At 56.2% G+C, this 17,278-nt stretch overlaps 2 protein-coding genes across 2 annotated transcripts in view; one reads left to right on the plus strand and one right to left on the minus strand.

Moving 5' to 3' along the window:
- Positions 1 to 2,869, plus strand: part of ALDH9A1 (aldehyde dehydrogenase 9 family member A1) — a 16,695-nt gene extending 13,826 nt beyond the window's left edge. Inside the window, exons 10-11 of the mRNA XM_006774995.2 lie at positions 1,231 to 1,343; positions 2,165 to 2,869. Coding sequence (XP_006775058.1) covers positions 1,231 to 1,343; positions 2,165 to 2,259 — 208 coding nt within the window. The 3' untranslated portion in view covers positions 2,260 to 2,869. The remainder of the gene's footprint in view (positions 1 to 1,230; positions 1,344 to 2,164) is intronic.
- A 4,048-nt stretch (positions 2,870 to 6,917) lies between these two features.
- Positions 6,918 to 17,278, minus strand: part of MGST3 (microsomal glutathione S-transferase 3) — a 23,368-nt gene continuing 13,007 nt past the window's right edge. The window contains exons 2-6 of the mRNA XM_006774988.2: positions 10,430 to 10,553; positions 9,509 to 9,582; positions 8,990 to 9,047; positions 7,828 to 7,900; positions 6,918 to 7,168 (exon numbers count right to left, since the gene is read on the minus strand). Coding sequence (XP_006775051.1) covers positions 7,032 to 7,168; positions 7,828 to 7,900; positions 8,990 to 9,047; positions 9,509 to 9,582; positions 10,430 to 10,546 — 459 coding nt within the window. The 5' untranslated portion in view covers positions 10,547 to 10,553 and the 3' untranslated portion in view covers positions 6,918 to 7,031. The remainder of the gene's footprint in view (positions 7,169 to 7,827; positions 7,901 to 8,989; positions 9,048 to 9,508; positions 9,583 to 10,429; positions 10,554 to 17,278) is intronic.

Below are 17,278 nucleotides of genomic sequence, written 5' to 3' on the forward strand. Positions count from 1 at the left end.
TGCTGGGAAGCGAAGCCGCTGCTGGCCACACCCAGGACTTATTTGAACTGGCCAATGACAATCAAGAGAAGTCGCCATAGATATGACCACATCCTGTGTGACAAGACACCGACTTGCGCCTGGCCAATAGGCAGGGCCCACAGTCCTTTCTCATCCCCTTGCCCCAACCCCCTATAAAGCCTCTCTCCACACAGAGTTCCCTCTCTCTGACACTTGCTGCTGTGCCAGTAAGGGGGGGCAGGGGAGCCAAACCTAGGTTTGAAATAAATGACTCTTTGCTTTTGCATCGGACTCGCTGGCTCCCTGGTGGGCCCTTGGGAATCTTGAAATCTGGGCACAACAGTGACCTGTCCCTTTTGATGAATTCAAGTTAATTCTTAAAAGCAAACAAGTAAATAAAATATTGAATTCAATATAAAAAAAAACAAAAAAAAAACTTTAGTTTTCAGGGTAATGAGCGGTTTACTATGATAGTGAGAAGGTACAGGATTTCCCATCCGCCCTGTCCCCCACATGCACAGCTTCCTTATATCTGCCTCCTACAGGCGGTCCATTCGTTATGATGAACCTGTGTGACCGTGTCATCACCCCAAGCCCAGTTCACACTGGGGCTCCCTCTGGGCGGCATCCTCTGTGGGTTTGGACAAAGGGCAGTGACCGGGACCCCCCCGGGGTGGCACATGGAGCAGCGCCCTGTCCTAAGGCGGTGTGAGCAGCTGCGCTCTGACTGCCTCGAGGGGCTGTCTCGTGCTGCGGCCACGGTACAGGCAAAGGGGCCACGCCTACGCCTCTACCGGCTCAATGGGAATCACTCACGGGCTGAGCAGCTCACCCACGTAAAGTGCACACCTGGGTGCTCAGTGTGTTCACAGAGCCGTGCAGCGTCACCACAGCCTAACGTCAGGAGGTTTCCATCAGCTCAGGACAGTGAGGCGAGCTGGTCCCCGCCCCCAGCCCGCAGGTCTGCCTGTCTCCGGACTTGCTTGCTCTGAATGTTTTCTATGAATGGGACCACCTTTAGGTTTCACTGCCTTCATGTTTTCAGGGGTCTCCCTGCTGTAGCAGGTGTCGGCCCTGCTCCTCCCCACTCCCCAGGAATTCACGTGCGGGTCTCTTCCGCACCGGGTCACGTTGGTGAGCATGTGGTGCCCGTACTGTGGCTGCTGTGAGCGGTGGTGAGCGTCTGTGTGTGATGGGGAGGCTCCAGGTTAAGCCTTGTCTCCCCTGCAGGGACCTCCAGCGCGCTCACCGCGTGGTGGCCGAGCTGCAGGCCGGCGTGTGCTTCATCAACAACTACAACGTCAGCCCCGTGGAGCTGCCCTTCGGCGGCTATAAGAAGTCAGGTGAGAGCTGGGTCGGCAGCCACCAGGTCTCCAGGGGGGCTGTCGGCATTAGTCCCTGTTGACCAGGTTCCCAACCTGTCGGCATCGTCACCGCTCAGATCGGGGGTGCATCTCCGGAAGGCCTGTCATGTGGGGAGAGTTACTGTCCTCGCGGCTGTGAGCGCCGTATTATGGCCACCACAGGGCCGGCCGACATAGGAACCGGGTGGGTGCCGATGAAGCGGTGGGTGTTAATCTGACAGTTTGATTTGGTCTCTCCCTGGCGTTCCCTAATCATAGTCCCCTAGTCATCCCCGTCCCTCCGGGGACCAGCCGAGCAGGGCACAGGCCACATGCAGAGCCGGAATGGGGCTGTTTTGTTACTGTGTAACTGTCAGTGCAGCGGAAGTAGGGTTGTGAGCTGCGGCTTTGGAGTGGTGCCCACGGGGCGAGGGGGAGACGGAGGGTGGCCAGCTGCGCTCAGGATTAGCAGAGGGCCTCTGTCACTCTGAACGGTACCCCTGGAGACGCGCACTTTTGGGGACTGGGCCTTGCCCTTAGGAGGCGAGCCTACCTGTCTGGGGCAGGGTGACAGGAAAGGCCGAGCAGGGGACGTGCCCTTCCGCACGGAGCCTGGTCCCGGCTGCGGGCAGGGTCTCGGCCTCGCTGGCCCGGCCACTCCCCTCCGCTCGCAGCTGGTGTCCCCGGGGGAGGGCTTTCTCTCTTAAACGTGTTGCTTCCGTGTTCCTCCCCAGGCCTGAGGGCAGTGCCTGTCTCCGCGGTCACTGTGACCTTTCAGATGTGCTGTGAGGGCTCATCGTCACCCCTTGTCTTCCTTGCAGGGTTTGGCAGAGAGAACGGCCGGGTGACCATTGAGCATTACTCACAGCTGAAGACGGTGTGTGTGGAGATGGGTGACGTGGAGTCCGCTTTCTGAAAGGCTGCCGTGAACCCCGTGGACGTGCCAGGCTGAGCCCGTGCCAGGCTGAGCCCGTGAGACCGACGGAGGCCTCACACGGCACTGATGTGTCCCGGATGCGGTCGCGTGGGTCTGCGCCTGGCTCAGCGTCACTCTCGTCACTCAGGCCTCTTCCCTGGGGCCTGCATAAGTGCCTTGGTTCTAACAGAGAAGCAGTGAGTTCCTGCAGCGCGGACTCAGTGCCACCCTGAACCGCCAGACCCCTTCTGGAGACGGACCAGGGCTGTGCCTCCAACCCCTGCCATCTGCTCTCTCGCTTGCCTGGAAGAAAGCGTTCCTTTTAGGTTCCGTGGACCCACGCAGGTGCTGTTGGCTCCTGGCTGCCTTAAGCTCTGGCTCCTTGTCCTTCTGCTGAAAGCTGCCGATTGGGAAGAGAGGGGACAGGTACTGGGCGGGTCAGCGGTGAACGGTAACTGCAGAGAAAGGTTTTGTTTCTGTGGGGCTGCGGGAGAGGACATGTCCTCTGCTTTGAACTGCTGCTTGCTGTCTGGACGCAGTGGTTTTCCATTAAATGTACAAATTGTTTGCATGTGTCCTAGAGCCAAATAAACCACACTGTTCATCCTTCCAGTGTCGTGTTCTGAAACGAAACAATTCTCAAGGTCACTTAGGACACGGGATGGGCTGACGTGAGATGCATGTAACAGCTCCTAGGCCCTGTGAGCCTCGAGGCTCTGGGTGCCTCCCACCCCGGAGAGCTGTCAGGTCCTGGTGACCTCAGACTGCCGGGTCCTCTTGGCCGAGACCTGCATGGCTAGGGTCCAGGACCTGAAGGAGGGGCCGGCGCACAGATGAAAATGCTCTACAAGAAATAGGAATTTAGATGGCATGGGGGCCAGGTGGAGCCTCTTTCTTGAAGAGGCACTGACTTTCTGGCCTGGTCCGCCTTTTTTTCACTTGAATACACATTTACCCTTTAGCAATGCCTACGGGCAGATCAAAGGTAAAGTTTGGTAAACAGTAAAAGGATTACCAGGTTAGGGAATTGCCTTGAGCCACTGAGCCCACAGCAGGGCAAGATGGGGCTGATTTTCAGCCCTGCTGAATATCGAAGTCCACTGGCCTTCCCATGCTTTCTTTATGCATTAACATGCTAACTGCTGTTGGCTGTAGCCTCCGGCACCTCTACCTGTCAGAGGAATGGCTACCAGCTACCAGCTGTGTTAGGGCTTCCCAGAGAAACAGATCCAGGGGGACAGTTCCATCGGCTTGTGTAAGAGGAGGTGACTGCAGGAAGGGCTCGCGTGACTGGCGGCCGAGAGGGCCCAGCACCTGCCGCCTGCAGGCTGGACCGGGGAGCTGGTGGTGTAGGTCAGTGCGAGTCCTGGGCTGAGAGCAGGAGGCGATGGCGTAAGTCAGGCCGAGCCGAGAACTGGAGCTGCTGTCCCAGGCGGAGGTGGGTGGCCCACGCAGGCAGACAGCGAGCTCGACCCCTGCACGGACTGGACGCTGGGAGGACCCTCTGCTTACCTAGGCCACCAATTCAAACGCATCTCTTCTGGAAACACCTCCCAGACACACCTGGAAATCGTGTTTCACCAGCCACCTGGCATCCCTGAGCCCAGTCAGGCCAACACAGGCTGACACGGAGAATTAACCCTCAGAACAGACAGCCTAGCAGTCAGAGGCAAGACTGGATCTCGCTCCTGGGCCTGCGTGGGCGTATGAGCTCTGATGGCAGGTGCGTGCCTAGAGGATGGGACCTGGGCATCAGCCCCTCGGTGTTTGCACAGCGGGCACATGGGGTGCAGGGCACGGCCAGCAGAATGGTCTCACCGTGTCTGGGGGACCCCGTGTGGCTTACATAGACAGAGCTGCCTGGGATGACAAGTGAGCAGGGGGAGGGGCCGATGTCTGAACTCACTGTGTTCCCGCTGCCGCACCTCCCATTCAGCGTTCACTCCTGAGAGAGGGGCGCTCACTCCTGGGAGAGGGGCGCTCACTCCTGAGAGAGGGGCGCTCACTCCTGGGAGAGGGGCGATCCTGTGCAGGCCAGGTCGCGAGGATCAGGATGAAAGAAGCAGGACAAGGCCAGCGCGTGATCTGACTTGCGCCTCCTGCTCCCCTTCCCCACCCCTAGACTTAACTCAGTGGATTAGCTTCCTACGACTCCTCTTCACGTTTCCACTCACATCCATTATCTCCCAGCTCTGGGGTCGACGTCGGAAATGGCTTCAGGGGCACAGCCAGGGTGTTGGTGCCATGCTGCCCCCGAGGCTCTGGAGGTCATGGGCTCCCTTGCCCCCTCCAGCCCTCAGTAACTCCTTGCCTCGCTTGGCTCCCCGCCTCCTCTCTTCACAGCCCGCAGCTGAGCATGCTCCATCCTCTCTGCTCCAATCGCCTTCCTCTTCCAGGGACATGGTGATTGGGGCCCATCCAGACGGTCCCTATCTCTCCTCTCCAGATCCTTGCTTGTCTTTGCAAGGTCTCTGCCACGTACGGGAACATGCACAGGTTCTGGGACCGAGACTTGGCCACACTGGGGGAGCATTACCCAGCCGGCCGCACAGCACTGTGTTCCGGGGGGCTGTCCACTGTCCTGTTTGACAGATTTCCCTGAACAGACACCTTGTGGCTGAGGAAACACCTTCCCAGAGGAGTGACTCACGCTCACGGGCCCCACCAAGGAAACGGGCTGATCCTGGAGCCGCCCCCTCTCACCAGGAGAATTTGTGGGATGTGGCCCCGTTTCCCCGGAGTCTTTTTTTTCTTCTATTACTTTGATTTCCTTTTGAGAGTTAACACCTTGCTGAATGGTTACGAGACAACGCATGTCTGCACTTACATTAAGTAATTTCAAGGCCTGAAAGCAATGCGTAGTTTTAAAATTACTTGAATTAATGTGAGTGCAGACTCAAGTTTTCTCATGACCGGCCAGCAACGTTTGACAAGGAAATATGAGTTGTCTTGTGAGCGGGCAGCAAGGTGAGAAGCAGAGGCCTCCTCCCTCCGCCGCAGACCTCACCCCCGAGGGAACTGCTTCTCCTGGGATCGTCTTGGGGGGAATAACTGCCAACTAACACAGGACTGGGATGGGTCCGACTCGGGGCCTGGAGATGCATTGTAAGTTGTCTGGTTGGCGGATTCCTGGGCTGGAGGTGTTTACAGAGGGCGTTTGGGGGACTGTATTAATGCAGGAAAGAAACAAATGCCTCCTGTTGGCACCCTCCTTGCCAGAGCAGAGGGTCCTGATCCTATGTAGCTCTTTAGGGACCTGCAGATGGAGAGGGGCAGCCTCTCCCCTGGGCAGAAGGTCGCCGCCGGCCCCTCCCCGGCTGCCCTTCACTTAGGCCCGTGGGCCTCTGGCGGCCCCAGCAAGGGTCTGGCAGAATGCGTGCCTAGGCCTCGCAGAGAAGGCGCAGCTGCGTCCTCCCGCTTCTCCCAAAGCAGAACCCACCGGCCTCTGACCCTGGTGCTGAGCTGGGTTCTCCCTGGAATAACACGATTCCTTGGCTTTTCTTCTAGCCAAGCCCTCTCTTTGTTTTCAGAGTGTGTGTGTGTGTGTGTGTGTGTGTGTGTGTCCGCAAAGGGCATAAAGGGGACCAGGTACCGCTGGGTCGCGGCGCTGTGAAAATTAGTAGAGATCAGGTCCACGGGAGGGGAGTGGTCTTTCCAAGTAAGTCAGAATCCACCACACCCATGGCGGTTAGAGGAAGAGCTAGATTCCTGCGGCCCCCAAAGAGCCGGACCTGCCTGTCCCTGGGCTCAGAGGGGACTCGGGTCTGTGATGGACTGAAGGGCTGGGGGACAGGCCCCTCAGCGGCCCAGGGACCTGCGGAGCCGCAGCACCCGCCACAGACCTGGGGCTCAGAAGCTGCATTTTAGCAGGTGACTCCCTGATGTTTGTTCACCAGGCTTGTGGAGCCAGGGTTTCAACTTCCGCCACACGTTAGAATGGCCAGAAAACCCGTAAAACCACTGAGGTCTGAGCTAACTAGTCTGGGGGGGAGAAAGAGAAACATCTATTGGCTGCCTCTGTACTCATCCCAACTGAGGACCAAACCCAAAACCTAGCCCTGACTGGGTATCGAACCATCAAACCCTCAGTGCACAGGATGATTCTCAACCAAGTGAGCCCTCTGCCTGCCTTCAGCAAAGATTCTGAAGAATTCTCATTGTTTTCCTACGTAGCTGTAATCTCAGATCCTAACCCAGCCATGGGCAAACTATGGTCCGCAGGCCAGATCCGGCCCGTTTGAAATGAATAAAACTAAAAAAAAAAAAAAAGACCGTATCCTTTTATGTAATGATGTTTACTTTGAATTTATATTAGTTCACACAAACACTCCATCCATGCTTTTGTTCCGGCCCGCCGGTCCAGTTTAAGAACCCATTGTGACCCTCGAGTCAAAAAGTTTGCCCACTCCTGTCCTAACCAGAGCCTAACTGCCTTGACCATCTGATCATTAAGCTCTCTGTGTCCGCAGTATCCCACCACGTACAGCACGGACCCTGAAAACGGGCACCTCTTCAACTGCACCCTTCCTCTCTGAGCCCAGTTTTCACAGCTGCCAAGGGTGCCAGCAGGGGGCAGGGGCAAGGGGTAGGGGGCAGGAGTAGGAGCAAGCTGCTTATTTACATAAAGACTCAACAGGAAATAAGTCACAGAGTCAGGGTTACTTAGGAGGCTGGTGCCAGATAAATTTTATTATATTTAGAAAAAAAAAAGTAACTGGAAATAAAAGTAAGTCATTCAAAATGAATGAGAGTTTTTAACACCCTGCCCGCCCTTAATGGCAGCACTTGGACCCACCGCCCAAGCCGGTTTTAACCCAACCGAGGTGCTGGAAGGCAGAGCACACAGTGGTGCCCATCAGGCCGAGGAGGGCGATGGAGCCCAGGGCCCCCCTGCTCCGCTTGCTGGGCTCTGGAAGAGAAGGAGAAGGAGGAGAAGTTACGGCAGCTCCACAGGCACGCCGTCGGCGTCCGCGAGCCCTGCCCTCCGGGCGGCAGACCGCCTGGTCAGAAGAGGTCAGCCTCCCTTCCTCCACGCCAGGCGTCACGCCAGGGCTGCTTGGGCCTCAGAAAGTCACAGGACAGTCATGGGAACCGCGAGGCCCGGACCTGGGCCGTGCCGCCCTCTCCTTTAAAGACGCAAGGGCAGCAGGAGCCCTCCCCCTCAGTCTGCCGGCCCCCAGGCATGAGGAGCAGGGCCCGGCGTCACACCGCCTGGCTCCGAGTCCTGGCTTATAGTTTCCACCCAGTCGCTCTGTGACGTAGAGAGAGCCTTCATCTTTCTAAGCCCCAGTTTCCCCATCTGTGAAAGAAGATGCTATGATCTATATCACAGAATTGCCGGAAGTTTTGAAATAGCGAGATGCAAAGTTCTTAGAGCAGCAATGGACACAGAAAATGCTCAATAAAGCTAAGTTTTGTTACTGTTCGAAGGTGAGTAAAAAGAAAGACGGTAACGGACCTTTCACCTAAACCTCCAGTTCCACCCTTTCCCTAAAGTCCTGCCAAGAAGGGAAACACAGCGGCCTCAAGTTTGCACTTTGCTTCCCTGGCGGAGTCCGCGTGCCTTACCTCCTGTGTAGTAGCCATAGGCATAGAGAACTCGTCCCACGATCCAGGCCAAGCCCAAGCCCGAAACGACTCGCTAAAGAAAGGGGGGGGGGCATGTTAGTGTTTGCATTCAAGGAATAGGCAGAGCTGTAAGCTGTATTAACACTGTTGACCACACAATGTTTTAGCAGAAAGTTAATAATTTCACTCCTGTCATGAACTGCAGACATGCTATTCTGGCAGCTGGTGCGGACAGGGGGCTGTGGAGGCCCAGTCCCAGGAGGGGAAACGCCCGTCCTCATCAGGACTCGGGTGAGAGGACACTTTCTGGCCAAGGCAGGACCAAAAGGCAAGTAATCGGGCTCAGGAAACGGGCTTGATTTACACAAGGTAGAGGGCAGACCAACCCCACGGCCCCCAGGGCTACGGTGGCCTCCGAGGCCCATCACCCCCTAACGGGCCACCGCATACACTCAGCTGCCTACAGTCAGGTCCCTGAGACCAGGCAGCTGGTTGGTTCACCGCCGTCACCTCAGGCGACCAGTGAGTGCTTGTTGCAAGAATGGATGAATGTGCAAAGTAAAACACAGTCACACCTGGTTCAAATTCTGACTCTCCTATCCTGTAGCTAATTGACTTTGAGAAGGTTACACAGTATCCATGATGTTTCCCCTCATCTGTGAAAAAAAACCCACAACGGAAAATCTGCCCGCTTTAAAGGACTCTGTTAACACAGACAATAGGGTGGTGAAGGTCTGGGGCAGGGGCGGGGGCGGGCTGAAGAGGGTCAGTGGGGAAAAGGGGACACATCTAATACTTTCAACAATAAAGATTAAAAAACCACACCAGCATTCTGCCTAGCCAGGCGTGGCTCAGTGGATGAGCATCGACCCAGGAACCAAGAGGTCACCAGTTTGATTCCAGTCAGGCCACATGCCCAGGTTGTGGGCTCCATCCCCAGTAGGGGGCGTGGAGGAGGCAGCCGATCAATGATCCTCTTTCATCATTGATGTTCCTCTCTCTCTCTCCCTCTCCCTTCCTCTCTGAAATCAATAAGAATATATTTAAAAAACCAAAAACACAAAAACTCTGTTAGCAGTAACTGAATGAAATTCTTTTCAATAAATACGCAGGGCCTGGAGGAAATACGTCGGATCCCAGATGACACCCGGGGACAACTCACCGGGTGGTACACACCGCCCACCGCGAGGAAAAATAAGAAGGGAGGGTACACTTCCAACCTGCATGAGACAGAAAGACACTTAGAAAGCGCCCCAGTCAGCGCGGAGGGGCTCCTACTAAACACTGGGGAGGGAGACCGGCCACCGCCCGCCTCGGGCAGAGGGGATGAGGAGCAGGAGCGGGGGCGCCATCTCTCCAGCCGCGAGGGGCTCTGTGACTCGGACTGGTTTCCCTGCAGAGCGCGGAGCCCTCACTCCCTGGGCTGGGGGACTCGGTGTCGCCTAGAGCGGCGGCGACCCCTCCTGCGGGGGGCGGCACGGGAGACAGCCTTGGCGGGTCACCCAGGACACCACCATTCCAACTCTTCCTGTGCTTACTGTCCAGTCTGCTCGCTTACAGGTTGTTAACGGATACTTTTAATGAGCGCCGTGGTCGCCACCGTCGCTTTCACAGACAGGGCGCGATGGGCGGGGGCGGGACAGAGGCCCCCGTGGCGTCCGGTGCTGAGGGCCACACTCACGTGTTCTGGTGGGCTCGCTGGATGCAGTTGAAGAGGTGCCCGTTTTCAGGGTCCGAGCTGTACATGGTGGGATACTGCGGACACAGAGGGCTTGCTGATCAGACGGTCAGTGAACACGAACCTGGACGCTAACCTAGCCCAAGCTTCTCTGTCGGCCTAATTGTCTGCAGTGACCAGGGCTGGGTCCTCAGAGGCAGAGGCACTCGGGCTGTTAGTGCCCAGGAGTCAGGGACGGGGGCAGCTGTGCCACGGCTATCGCGGCCGGGTTTCTGACACATCGCAGACACCACAGGGAAGACCCTCCCACAGCTCCCGAAGGTCCCCGACAGGGGCAGCAGAAACAGGAGAGGTGCTGACGGGCACTCCGTTAAGAAAAGGAACGGAGCTAGGGACTAGTAAGAGCACTTAGAAGCAGCTCGAGTCTAACGATAAGTCACTAAACAGAAAGACACCTAGAACCGCTCCCAGGCCAACGGCAGCGGCACCCTCTGGGCCAGCCAGAAGGAACGGGGGATCTGATGGGCTCTTGCCAGTCCGGCGGCTCAGGCCAGTGCGCGGCAGCACCACCCACACTCGGCATGGAAATGGGACAGTGGCCTGGGGGTGCCACGCCGGGAACAGCCTTTGAACTCTCCGCAGAAGCATCCCCCTTCCTGGAGAGCAGCTCCGGCCCAGCAGGCTGTCCCCTGCCCGCCCATCTGGCCTTTCTGCAGGAGCCGTGAAACCAGCCCCCATGTTCCCTGCCTTCTTCCTGCCGGGAAGGGGCAGCCTTTCTACAAGGTCCAGTCCTCACGCTGCCGCCACTGACCACTTGCCTCGCTTCACCTTTGCCCTTGCCCTTGCCCTCGCCCTCGCCCTCACCTCACCTCCCCCTCCAGGACGGGAAACAAGTTCTCGCCCAGACCACGTGTTCCCACTCACCTCCACCTTGTACTTCTTGCGGGCCTTGGAGACGTTGATGGCGAGATGCGCTACCATGATGAAGCTGGCGGCCCCGGTCAGGACCACGAACCCGTACTCCTTGGAGAGGACGGCCATCTCGGCTCTGCAGGGAAACAGCAGGGACATCAGCCTGTGGTGAGCGCAACGAACTCCGGCAGGTCACAGGGACGTGACGAGGCCTCGAAGAAGTGGCTGGAGATACTGCTGTATCCACGCACAGAATTTAAAACTATAAGGATGCAGCCTTCACAGACAGTCCTCGACATTATCGTCCACTCTCTCTCGTGCTGGGTTCTCCATCAACACGACATTAGGAGCCGTGTCTAACCTCTGAGCTACTCGCAGGGCAGCCTCCCGCCCCTCTCCAGGATGGACCCAGTGGGAAGGGCTGTTTCCATGAGTCAGTACTAGGGTCACTCCAAAGCGTGGAAAATCAGCTCGGTAGTTATTAGAACAAAAATATGGGCTGGACTCTGCAGATCCTTTGAAAGCGAACGGCCGAGCTTCCCCATCTGCCCCGTATCCTTGGGCCGCCGGGCCATTTACAGGAAGCTGCCTCCGACTGTCCCAAAACAGTGAAACCAGCGCATTTGGTTCAGGTCAAAGTGTGCAAGTCGAGAGTCGGCTTCCAGACCCAAATCTTTGGACAGGGCGCTGGGCTCCCGGGCAGGTGGGCACACGGTGTGCCTGGGCCGCACCGTCAGCTCATGGCCACTCTCCCCAAGCCCACAGCGCTGGGCTACACATGAGGCAGGGAGGCGCCGCAAGGAGGGCAGAGCCAAGACCAGGGAGGCCTGGGAACCCTCCCCAGCCTCCGAGGAGCCAGGCCAACACTGACCTGGTGCTTAGTCCTTGACCTCTGTTCTCAGACTTGCAAGGACTTAGGCAGGAGAAGCCAGGCGGCAGGACTAAGTGCCTCCTGAGCAGGTGTTTCTACTGCAGGCAACGGCCCCTCAGAAGCACGTGCCCAGAAACCTACAGTTCGAATCGAGCATGTTCGACTCGCTCCTCTCCCAGAGCAGAAACGCAGTCTGGGAGGTAGGCCCCGGGCCGCCCCTCCCTTGGCGCTTTGCTAAGGTGATGGTGGTGGTTGCAAAGGGCTGCATCAGCGGGAATGGGCGTGCCTGCCCCCCTGAAGCCCCCCCTGCAGGGGCCGCAGACACCTGGACAGGTGCAGGAGCACGGCACCCACCCAGGGAGGAGTCCTGCTCCCTCACCAGGGGGCTGGCACTCCCGCGGCTGGGATTCTGCCAACACAGAGCCAAGCTCCGCTGAGGCCACCACTAAGCTCCCAGGAGGGAGTCTGCCCAGGCACCGACGTGTGCTTAGAGGAACCTGTGGGGTCGATGCCACCCCGGGTGGCTTTCAGGAACGACCCCCTCCAACTGAGGTAATGCTTGCCATCTGGCACAGTCCTGGAGTCCAGCAGGTGCGTCCGTTATAGCTCCCTTCCCCTCAGACCTCCCAGAGAAACCATGGGGGCAGCTGGCTGGCTGGGCTCCTTGGGCAGGAAGTCAGAACCCAGGAAAGCAGGCACCGCAGCTGCTGAAAACAAATCCAGGGACTGAGTCATGGCGAAGGCTCATCCTTTAAGGAGGGAACCAGCTTAGTTCCCTCAGGGAGAGAAAACCTTAATCATTTGCTGAATTCTTTTTTCCTAGGAATCCAGGGTAAAGGGAGGGACATTTGCTCTGGATTCCTCGGCCTTTGTGGTTCAGGCCAGGTGTGCACTGGGATGGGCGGCAGCTCAGCTCCCGGTGACCACACCCTGCAGTCCCAGCCCCACCCGGGCCCTGCCAGCCCGGGCCAGCAGATAGCTGGGGCAGAGCTCCAGAAGCTGATAAGTGGCACGGAGGCCTTGGCTGGTGTGAGCGCCGCTGCGGGCGGCACGCCACGGCTCTGTGTCACCAGCAACCCTTCTGCCCACCCAGCACGATAAGGCCAGGTGGGAACTCCGCCCTAGACTCTGCCTCTCCGTGTGCCGGACACGCAGCCCGCCCAAGAGTCTGTTCACAGCTCAGCTTCATGGTGGTGAGGAACACTTTGCAACTTGCTTGTTTGTTAATCATCTTACAGCGTTTAAGGTTATACATTAAAATTTACAATTTGTATAAATAAGAGTGCATTTAGGCCCATACAGGGTGAGGCAAAAGTAGGTTTACAGCCGTTGGTATGAAAAATGATACAATAATTAATAAATAATAATCCTATCTAATAAAAGAGAAACATGGTAATTGGCATATGACCGCTCCCCTTCCTATTGGCTAATCAGGGTGATATGCAAATTAACTGCCAGGCAAGATGGTGGCCGGCAGCCAGGCAGCTTGAAACTAACATGAGGCTTGCTGGCTTGCTTCAGTGACGGAGGATTCCAACGTTCCCCGCCTGCCACTGCAGGCCTCTGAGCTGCAACTCTAAGCGACTATGTAACAAATACCGCCGGACTTCAGCCAGCAGGATCGCAACATTGTAAGCAAAGGCCAGAAACCTCCTTTCAGCAGCCGAGGCCTAAGAGCTGGAGCCAAGCCTCAAAGCTAAAGCTGGCCCAGAATAAAAAAAAAGAAAAAAGAAAAAAAGGAGCAGTTGGGAGCTTCAGTCACCCTCAGCCTGAAAACAGCCCTCAGCACCTCACCCAGACTGGCCAGGCACCCCAGTGGGGACCCCCACCCTGATCCAGGACACCCTTCAGGGCAAACCAGCCGGCACCCACCCGTGCACCAGGCCTCTACCCTATAGAGTAAAAAGGTAATATGGCTCCCAGCACTGGGATCAGCGGAGCCACGAGGCCTCCCGGCACCGGAATCAGCGTGACAGGGAGCAGCGCCCAAACCCCCTGATTGCCCTGCGGCTCTGTGTATGACAGGGGGCGGAGCCGCAACCTCCCTAACCACCCTGCTCTGTTCATGACAGGGGAAGGCGCCCCAATCCCCTGATCAGCCCTGCTCTGTGTCCCCTGCCCCCCACGGGCCCTGCTCTGTGTGTGACGGGGTAGAGCCATAACCTCCCCATGGGCCCTGCCCTGAGTGTGAGAGTGGCGGCGCCCCAACCCCCTGATTGGCCCTGCTCTGTGGGTGATAGAGGGCAGCACCTCAACCCCCTGATGGGCCCTCCTCTGTGTGTGACAGGGGGCAGCACCCCAAATCCCTGATTGGCCCTGCTCTGTGCGTGACAGGGGGTGGCGCTGCAACCTCCCCATCGACCCTGCCTTGAGTGTGACAGGGGATGGTGCCCCAACCCCCCAATCAGCCCTACCCTGAGCATGACTGAGGGTGGCATCACAACCTCCCAATCTCCCTGCTCTGTGCATGACAGGGGGCGGCACCCCAACTCCCCAATCGGCCCTGCTCTGAGCCCGACCAGGGGCTGCACCTAGGGATTGGGTCTGCCCTCTGCTACCCGGGAGCAGGCCTAAGCCAGCAGGGCGTTATCTCCCGAGGGGTCCCAGACTGCTAGAGGGCACAGGCCGGGCTGAGGGACTCCTCTCCTCCCCGAGTGCACCAATTTTTGTGCACCGGGCCTCTAGTCTAATCTAATAAAAGAGAAACATGCAAATTGACCGCACCTCTGCTATGCCCCAAGCCATGACCATCAGCCAATCAGAGTGACTATATGCAAATTAACCCAACCAAGATGGTGGCTGGCAGCCACGGAGCTGGAGCAAGCAGGAGGCATGGTTACCCTGGTAATGGAGGAAGCCAAGCTTCCCACCTGCCCTGGCCAGCTGTGGCCTCTGCTCAAGGCAACAAAGTTTCAGTTATAGAAGCTAAATAAATCCCAGATACCTGCTTCCAGCCAGCCTCCACTGGGAACTCGGGGGGCTGGGGGCTGTGGCCAGCCTGAAAACAGCCATCAGCCCCTCACCCAGGCTGGGCAGGCACCCCAGGGGGGACCCCCACCCTGAAGGAGCTGTGGCCAGCCAGCAAACAGCCATCAGCTCCTCACCCAGACTGGCCAGGCACCCCAGCAGGACCCCCCACCCTGAAGGGGGTGTGGCCAGCCTGAAAACAGCCCTCAGCCCCTCACCCAGGTTGGCCAGGCACCTCAGTGGGGACCCCTACCAGGAAGGGGCTGATCCAGGACACCCTTCAGGGAAAACCAGCCGGCCCCCACCCATGCACCAGGCCTCTCTCCTATATAATAAAAGGGTACTATGCAAATTGACCCTAACAGCAGAACGACTGGGAATGACTGGTCACTATGACACACACTGACCACCAGGGGGCAGAAGCTGAATGTAGGAGCTGCCTCCTGGTGTTCAGTGTGCTCTCACATGGAGGAGCTCTGCTCAGCCACAAGCCAGGCTGACAGCTGCCAGTACAGTGGGGGTGGTGGGAGCCTCTCCCGCCTCCTCAGCAGCGCTAAGGATGTTCGACTGCCAGCTTAGGCCCAATCCCCTGGGGAGCAGGCCTAAGCCAGCAGGTGGTCATCCCCCGAGGGGTCCCAGACTGCGAGAGGGCACAGGCCAGGCTGAGGGAACCCCCCGAGTGCACAAATTTTTGTGCACCGGGCCTCTAGTACAAGAATAAACAATGTTTCTCAGGCTCACAACTGTAACCCTACTTTGCGCCGCCCTGTGTCTGGGAGGATCTGGTCTGTGCATCACATGCGGGGGAGGGGCAAGGTGTAGTCACCTGGAACAGCCTGTCGCAGGCTGGCAATACTCCTGCACTATTCATACCTTTCAGCTCATTCATTCCACTGGGAATCTGTTTGGTTCAAAGACATCACCTCAGCTCTATTTGTAATTGCAAACTCAGACACAGTACAGATGTACTAGCCTAAAGGACTAAATGGATAACTCACCCATAAAACACACTGCAGGAAAACAATTAAAAATGGGGTGTATGAAAGTGACAAATGTTGAAACAGGGTTCATTCATTTTTAGCATGTTAGGTAAAAAAAATAATGTGTATATACAGTATAGTCTTAGTTTTCTCAATAATAGAAGAAAATATAAAAATCATAAGCCTAGTTATTTCTAGTGGCTGATTTATATATTTTCTTTTGCACTTTCCATTAATTTCCCAAAGAAGCAAACATATACCCAAAAACTTATATAAAAATGGCCTGACAGCACTAGCCAGTTTAGCTCAGTGGAAAGAGCATCGGCTTGCAGACCAAAGGGGCCCCGGTTCGATTCTGGTCAAGGGCACCTACCTTGGTTGCAGGCTCCTCCCTGGCCTGGGCCCTGGTTGGGGCACTTGCAGGAGGCAACCAATCCATGTGTTTCTCTCACATCAATGTTTCTCTCTGTCTTTCCTTCTCTCTTCTACTCTCCCTAAAAATCAATGGAAAAATATCCTTGGGGGAGGATTAAAAAACAATAATTATAGGAATGGCCTGACAGTGATGGGTGATGAAGAGACAGGAGCAGGTTGGATGCATGGCTCGAGTCCTGACATCCCCCCGGTGGTCGTGGGGGGCTCTGTAGTGAGGACACTGCTGGGCTGAGTGTCTGAGTCAGAGCCTGGCTCTCACACTTCCTCTCTGTGTCCTGGGAAATTAGTCAGCTTCTTTCAGCAGCCTGCCTCCCCACCGACTAAATGGAAGTCATAATGGACTTACCCACCTCCGTGGTTGTGAGGTTACGTGCAGGAGGCGCACGCAGCTGTAACCCCAGCCTGGATGCCTGACACTTAGCAAGTGCTCAATAAATGCTGTACCTGGAGTTATACATGCTGAGGTTCTGTTGACTGTCTTTGCCCTGATCTATAATAATCCTATCTAGTAACAGACAAACATGGTAATTGACCGTACCTTCGCTACGCCTCCCATGGGCTAATCAGTGAGATATGCAAATTAACCACCAACAAAGGTGGTGGTTAATTTGCATATGTAGGTGCGAAGCAGCAGAGCGAAGACTGAAGGCGGCTCCGGCTGGAGCAAAGGCCTGGGTCCCGGGTGCCAGAGGAAAACTGGTGCCAGCAGCCAGGGGAAGCGAAGGCCTATTGCACGAATCTTTTTGTGCAACAGGCCTCTAGTAAAAGCATAATATGCTAATCAGACCAGATGTCCTTCTGGATGACAGTCTGGACGAAGCCGGGGCTGCGAGGGAAGCCCGAGTCCTGGGTGCCAGAGGGAAGTGGGTGCCGGCAGCCGGGGGAAGGAAGGCCTATTCTTGCATGAATTTCGTGCATCGGGCCTCTAGTTCAGGGATGGCGAACCTTTTGAGCTCGGCGTGTCAGCATTTTGAAAAACCCTAACTTAACTCTGGTGCCATGTCACATATAGAAATTTTTTGATATTTGCAACCATAGTAAAACAAAGACTTATATTTTTGATGTTTATTTTATATATTTAAATGCCATTTAACAAAGAAAAATCAACCAAAAAAAAAATGAGTTCGCATGTCACCTCTGACACGCATGTCATAGGTTTGCCATCACTGCTCTAGTTCGATTATAACAGGACAAATTTGAATAAATGATAATGAATGTACATTTAAGAATCTGTCCTTTAGAATTGCTATTTTAAAATAGTAAACAAAGCTTAGAGCAACATGTGTCCTCTCCTTTTCTGAGCTGAGTGTAAATATATGATCTGAAAGGCAGACTGTTCAGGAGGAAGCACCTCACTAGTGTCGACTCTGCATCTACCTGTCCACGCTTACCTATGCCTTCTGTCTGCCCCCTCCTGGCCGGGCGCTGCAGGGAGGAGGTGAACAGCCAGACTTGGGCCCTGCCCTCACAAAGCTTATTTCTAGTGGGGGAAGCAGGCAAATCAGTAAGCAGATACCCAATTCCAGATTTCCCCCTTCACAGCCGTGATCAGAAACTGGGTACAAAGCCCCACGGAGCGGAAACTGAGTGGCCGGGGCAGGGCAGGAA

This window comes from Myotis davidii, unplaced genomic scaffold (assembly GCF_000327345.1).
Source record: "Myotis davidii unplaced genomic scaffold, ASM32734v1 scaffold668, whole genome shotgun sequence".
In the NCBI taxonomy this organism is placed as follows: domain Eukaryota; kingdom Metazoa; phylum Chordata; class Mammalia; order Chiroptera; family Vespertilionidae; genus Myotis; species Myotis davidii.